The sequence below is a fragment of the Nicotiana sylvestris genome, chromosome 10 (genome assembly GCF_000393655.2).
Source record: "Nicotiana sylvestris chromosome 10, ASM39365v2, whole genome shotgun sequence".
Taxonomy (NCBI): domain Eukaryota; kingdom Viridiplantae; phylum Streptophyta; class Magnoliopsida; order Solanales; family Solanaceae; genus Nicotiana; species Nicotiana sylvestris.
Window position 1 is genome coordinate 128,792,995 of NC_091066.1, and position 7,117 is coordinate 128,800,111.

The following is a 7,117-nucleotide window of genomic DNA, read 5'->3' on the forward strand; positions in this document are numbered from 1 at the left end:
GGCCCCAATGTATACCTTGGATGCATATTTTGATACCAGAAGTTTCACTATGACGGTCTTTGCAGTTGAGGCTTCAGCTCATCCAACGATTGATAAAGTCAATAATTGGCTCCTCCTTCCTTTGGCGAGCATTTGTGAGATCAATCATGCTCATAATACGCCTTGTGTTATAGAAGCGATATAGGAATTCTTGCTCCAATTGCTCCCAACTATCGACTAAACCACTTCAAAATCTGTATACCAATCGAAAGCAATTTCTTTGAGATATAGAACAAACTGCTTGACAAGGTGATCATCATAAGTTTCAGCATCATTGCACATCTCGACAAAGTGTGCAACATGTTGCTTGGGATTCCTTTTACTGTCGAATCGTTGAAGCTTAGGAGGTTGATATTCACTTGGCATCTTCAAGTTATCAATCCTTTGTGTGTACGACTGTGTGTATGTAAGGAAAGATTTAGGTGAAGGCTTAATTTTATCTTTGATGGCTCCTATGCAGAAGTCTTTCAATTGCTCAACATGAATTTGTCCATCAAAAGAGACTTGAAGCTCTTTGGTCATTGTTGCTAGCTTTGTAGAAGAATCTCCTTTCGCTTGAGTTTCTGGAAGCTTTATAGGTGCTTGGGTTGATTCTTCCTCTATCTTACTCTCTACCTTATTCATCAATTTGAAAAGTTTATCATCTTGATCTTTTATTTACTTTGCCAGGCCATCAACTGCTTTTGTCAAATTTATAAGTTGTTCATCAATGGTAGAAGCTTCAATCATCATTATTTGCATGACCACCACAAAGAATAAAGAATGATATGGATCATCACTTGGACATAGCATATTGTGGAGTGACACGAGTAGATATTGGAGAAATTTGTTGCTCAAGATGTCATCATTTTTCTGCATGAAGGGATTGAGGGGCTGGCGATGGAATTCTTCTGAAAGGCTAAATCGCGCCAAAGTTTTTTCAACCACCTCAGCGATGTTCCCTTCTTCTAGCATGTACGAAGAGGATCTCACATCTTTTGGAGAAGATGAACCGACAACATGAGTTGTGGATGGCACTTCAAGAACTTGTTGTCCTAGTATTTTGGCTTTGCTTCTTTTGATTTGGCCATGGCAACTTCCAATCCACTTTTGGAGTTAGTATCCTTAGTAATGTTGAATTTGGGATCGATTTTCATTGTGACCATCATGGTGTTCTTGAAATTTGAAGAGAAAAGATGAGAGGTAGAGATAGTCTCACTGAGCGTGCCAAAATTTGTAACAACTAAATTTCACTCCTAAAAAATAATAATCAAGAGAAGAAATATAGCGATAAATATTATATTCAATTTCAAGTGATGGGGTTACAATCTCTAAAATATCTCTACATCTAAAGAGATGTAGTCATCTGATTCTTCTCCTCACGGATGATGGTTCAAGAGCTTGAGAGTTTGATCTTGAACTTGGTGGATTTCATATTTGTACTACGTCTGAACAATTTGAAGGTCGTCACGAACCAAGATTTGGTGTTAGGTTATCACGAATGGAAGATTTGAAGCTGTCCGCCTATGATTTGAGTTCGCCTTTGGAATTTGATCACAGACGACGATTGCAGATATGGATGGAGACCTTGATGCTATTCTTCAAAGCTTCTTTAGCCTTTCCTTCTACTTACTTGCTTGTCTCCTTTTTTCTTACCCTATGACCCCCTTTTATATAGGTCTGGGGTAGAGTAGCCTCCAAGAAAACTCTAGTGCGTCATTGGGCTTGAAGCTTATAGGCCTATCCATTTAATGGAAGAATGGGCTAGCCCGACTTTATTGGACTTTTATTTAAATTAATTTAATTAGATTTAAATAATTAACTCAATCATACTAGCCCATAACATTTGTTTGGTCAAATATATGTCCAATTATGGTAAAATCCAAATTTCGTATGGATTTAAATTTAATAGAAATTTAATTGTCTACAAATTTGTTTGCAATAAATTTGTGTAGAAAAATAAAACAGCAATCACAAGCAACTATAAAAAAAAGATTTTATTGATAAACATTGCAGGTTACAACTCTGTTTATTCCTTGATTCCTCCTCGATTTGTTATTTGTAATTCGTGGGCCTTAGCGGCGTATTTCTCGAACATAGAATGATATGCATCTCCTTGATGTATTTGATGATCAAGAAGCATGTAGCAACATTCTTTTTGGATCTTGAATGTTGCTAGAACTTTGAGCAAGACATATTTGACATGTCTTCAATCTCCTAATGAATATTTCAAGAGTTTTATGGAATTTTAGAGATCGTATATTTGATCTCTTTCTGCATTATGGAATTGTTGAGATCGTCTTTTAATGACATATGTAGCTTTATTTATAGGCATGAATTAAGATTTGAGTAGAGTAACCACCAAGTAACCCTAATAGACTCCTAATATTTCAAGAGTTATCTTGAATTTAGGGTTTATCTTGATCTGTTAATATTTCAGTGTCTACAGATACATTTATTTTATTTTTGTAAATTATAAAATCATATTAATACCACTTTTTCATTATAGAAAGAGAGTGGATAAAAATTATAGAAAGAAAAATGAGTCACACCATGTATACGTACTACTACAAAGGGAGAAAATCTGTCCACGGACGAGACCAAGGAACGACGTAACAAGAGACAGCTAAAGTTACACATTTTCCTTTGGATTAAATCTTCAATTAGTAATTTAAAATTCATCAACTATTTAAATATTTTATCTAATGTTTTAAAATATATTTCATTACTAGAAATGCTTCATTTTGTTTATTGTAACTTTTAAGATTCTAATAGAAGTAATGACTAATGAGTAGTTTCCAAACTTTCTATTTTTTTATATTTCCCTCTAATAGAATTGTGGTTCTACTGATATTGTGGTTTAGGTTTAGTCATCTTTTTTAGAATAAACCTAGACAAGACCAGCTATATAGTCTTGTTCTTATCTTTTGTCTTTCCATTTTCAGTTTCTTTTTTATTTTTATTTTTATTTTTATTTTACTCTGCTCGATGCAGTAAGCTAGTACTCCCTCCGTTTTAATTTAGATAAAATAGTTTGATTCAACACACAGTTTAAGAAATAAAAGATGACTTTTGAAATTTGTGGTCTTAGAATGTTAAGGGGTAAAAGTTTTGTGGGACCATGATATTTGTGTGGTAAATTTGAAGTTGAATGATTTATAAATTTTGAAACGTGTCATTTATTTTAAAACAGACTAAAAAGGAAAGTACCTCATCTAATTTGAAACGGAGGGAGTATCTATTTTCAGACACTTTTACATTTCCCTATGCTAGCTACAGTACTAAGCTACTATTTTCACTTTATTTGTTTTCCGTTTAGGCTCTCATTCTCAACCTTGACACGATTTAACGCTACTTTTTATCACCATTTTTATTTACAGCTAGCTAAATTTTAAATTCTAACAATAAACAGATCCCAATGCAATTTTTTATCCTCCTATGTACTATGGAATAAGTACTATTTTTGACTATCCTGCCACTACTCCCTTTCTAACGTCTCCTCTCTCACATACTTCACAGTCTAGCTGCCTTCCCCCTATCCCTTTCATCAAATTTTGCCATCACCATTTTTAGTGAAGCCATTTTGCAATTCATGCTAGTTGCAAACTTGCAACATTAATTTGTTAGGAAATAATCACCCACCCTATCCCGAATATAGAAGTATTTATTTTGTAGAAAAAAAGGAATGTTATAAACTTCATACACATTTTCAAATCACTTTGTCATATTATCATACAGTACGTACCAATACGATATTTTGAAGTATTTCCTTGTTTTGGGCACACGTTAAGGAAATCAGAAATAAGCTTTTTGTTTTTATCTTTTTTCTTTACATTTTCAATTTCTTTGTTATTTCTATTGAAGTTATAAAATGATAGTTGTGCACAGTGAGAAGCTGAGAAGCTGAGACAGAGTATTGAATGACAGACAGTCACTTTAGCATAGTATTAGTTAGCGGTTAGAAGTTAGTTATAACAGAATTAGTGTTAGAGTTAGTATTAACTAAGTGAGCTGGTTTAGAGTGTATATATATATATGTATGTATCTGTGAAGAATAGTTATTGTAATTGATTTTTCTTTCTTTCAATACACAGAAAATGCAACTATCCAGAAGCTTCTCTCCATAACCTTCATCTTCGTTCTTAGCTTAGCTCAATATCCACTCAGTAATGGTGGATTTAACATGGTATCAGAGCTTAAGAGGATCAACCAAAGCTATGAAACTCTGGTTTTGAGAGTTGTTTTGTGAAATCATTGAGAGAATTTTCAGTCGTTCTTTGTCTATTCTCAAATCTCCAATTTTTGAGTAATTTGACAATGGCTGAATTGGATATTGACAATCCACGACATGCATTCTATCTACAACTTCAGATGCACTAAAAATGTAATATTTTCAGTTCGATTAACTGGAAGCAAGAATTATTCAGTCTGGAGCAGAGAAATGAAGATCGCATTGAGAGCTAAACGAAAATTAGGGTTCATAAATGGTACATGCACTAAGGATCAATTCACTAATGATCTAGGCGAGGATTGGGGATGTTTCAATGTCAATGTTTCGACTTGGATCATGAACATCGTGTCATCGGAATTAGTGAATGGGATAGTCTACGCCAGTAATGCTCATGAGGTTTGGACTAATATACAGGATCGTTTTGACAAAATCAATGGATCAAGGATCTACAATCTTCATCGCGAAATTGCTACCGTTTCTCAATGTACCTCCAGTATTTTTGCTTATCATTCTAGACTTAAACTGTTGTGGGATGAATATAGTGCTATTATTGCAACTTTGCATGTAACTCCTAAAACAAAAGAATCCATAACACACCTAGAATAACATAAGCTTTTTCAATTTTTTATTGGATTAAATGAGAGCTTAGTGCCATTAGAAGTCAGATGCTATTCTTGTCCCTATCACCAAGTGTAAGTCATGCATATGTTTTGCTAATTCATTAGGAGAGCCAAAGGAAAGTCTGTATGACCAATACGCCTATGAATGAGGTGGATGATTCTAGTGCATTAATGAGTTCAAGAGATAATCCAAAGAAGTTCAAAAGGTATGGAAATCTATATTGTGAGTACTGTAGAACCAAAGGTCACAATAAGGATACTTGTTATAAGTTGGTGGGCGACCCACATGGTTTCAAAGGAAAGAAGAAGCAAGAATATGGAAAATCCAATGCAGCCATGGGTGATGGATTTCATGCAAAAGATGATATGTTTCAAGCAACCACAATTACATATTCTAATGTGGAAAGACAAGGAATGTCAAACTATTTCACTGATGAGCAGTACAACCAGATAATAAAGCTATTAAATCAGGATAAGGGAGAAGAGTTTGCAGCAAATATGGCAGGTAACACTGATTCACCATTGACTCAAACATGTGATATTCCTTGGATCATTGATACAGGGTAACAAATCATATGATTTCAAACATTAGCTTGTTGATTGATATAACTAAATTACCTAAAACCAAAGGAGGTAATGTTCATCTGCCTAATGAAAAATTACTACTAGTTGTATACCAAGGAAAGTGTAACATCACAGGTGGTGAATCAATTCACAATACTCTGTGTTTGCCTTTCTTCAAATACAACTTACTATCAGTTTCAAAATTGACTAAGGAACTGTTTTGCTCAGTGATGTTCTTTCCATAATTCTATGTATTCCAGAACCTATGCCCTGGGAAAGTGAAGGGGATTAGTAAATAAAAGGGAGGTCTTTACCTGCTATTAACCAGATGGATCAAGTGCAAATAAGCTCAGAGAACAAATTAGGAGTTGTTTGGCAAAAAATGCTACAACATACAATCATGTGTGGCACAGAAGGCTTGGACATGTACCAGCCAGAGTAATGAGGAAGCCAGCTTTCATGAAGAACACGATGCCCATAGATTGCAATTTCAATAAATGCACTGTATTTCCATTAGCAAGACAAACTAGGAAGCCTTTCCCCTCAGTACAACTAGAGTATGAGTGATTTTTCAATTAGTGCATGTAGATATCTGGGGACCCTAAAAGGTGGCTACTTCTGATGAAAATTGATATTTTTTGACACTTGTAGACGATCATTCAAAGATGTTTTAGGTGTTTTTAATAAAGTTGAAAAGTCATACACTTGTGCTTCTAAAGTCCTTTATCAAGATGGTGAATGTGCAGTTTAACCATAATGTTAAATGCTTTAGAACTGATAAGGGATCTGAGTTTTCCAACTCTGAATGTACAACTTTTTTATCATACAATGGGATACTACTTTAGAGTAGTTGCCCACACACTCCACAACGAAATGGAGTGGTGGAGAGGAGACACATGCATATCTTAGAAGTGGCAAGAGCTCTGAGGTTTCAAGGTAGTATACCACTACATTTCTGGGGAGATTGTGTACTAGAAGTTGTGTACTTGATAAATAGGTTGACATCCTATGTTCTAGGTGGAAAATCACCATATGAGGTCTTTCACAAATCACCACCTTCATTAATACACCTAAGAGTTATTGGGCGTCTTTGTTTTGCTACAATCACCAGCCAGAATGATAAACTTCTACCTAGGACAATAGCATCAGTCCATATGGGATATTCAATATCTCAAAAAGGTACAAATTATACAATCTCAAGGACAAGAAGTTTTTGTCAGCATGGATGTTACATTTAGAGAGGATGTATTCCCATTCATGATGATGAAATTCTTTGAAACGACTAGACAAGATGCAACAGAACAACATGCATCTTCACAACAACATACTCCTATTCAGGAAATGCAGGATCCTGCTCAAGAAATGGGACAACTATATGATGAAAATGAAGATGAAATACCCCAGCTGGATGACCTATCCAGTAGTGATGATGGGGAGGTTCTAGTTCAATAGTTAGACCAGACAGCAGAGGTGGCACATGAGGAAATATCACATATACAACTTAAAAGAACCAGCAGAAGGTTTAAACCACCAGTCTGGACCAAGGAATACATTTGCCCAACTATGAAGCCTTCTTCTTCTATTTTCTCATATCCTATGTCCAACTATCTAGGGTATGACATATTAAGTACTGCCTATCTGAGTTATCTTACGGCAATGATATCAGATATTGAACCTACATCCT

General features: G+C 34.9%; 1 protein-coding gene across 1 annotated transcript; it reads left to right on the forward strand.

Moving 5' to 3' along the window:
* The first annotated feature begins 4,459 nt into the window (after positions 1–4,459).
* Positions 4,460–6,184, forward strand: LOC138879937 (uncharacterized). Its single transcript, XM_070159586.1, has 3 exons — positions 4,460–4,813; positions 4,975–5,432; positions 6,085–6,184. The coding sequence occupies exons 1-3, from the start codon at positions 4,460–4,462 to the stop codon at positions 6,182–6,184; spliced, it is 912 nt and encodes a 303-aa protein (XP_070015687.1).
* The last annotated feature ends 933 nt before the right edge of the window (positions 6,185–7,117 follow it).

Bases quoted from the DNA above. Each gene is read 5' to 3' on its own strand.
- LOC138879937 (XM_070159586.1), top strand. From the start codon at position 4,460: ATGAAGATCGCATTGAGAGCTAAACGAAAATTAGGGTTCATAAATGGT. The intron at 4,814-4,974 runs GTAACTCCTAAA...CTAATTCATTAG, and splicing joins CTATTATTGCAACTTTGCAT to GAGAGCCAAAGGAAAGTCTG. The intron at 5,433-6,084 runs GTAACAAATCAT...TGACACTTGTAG, and splicing joins CCTTGGATCATTGATACAGG to ACGATCATTCAAAGATGTTT.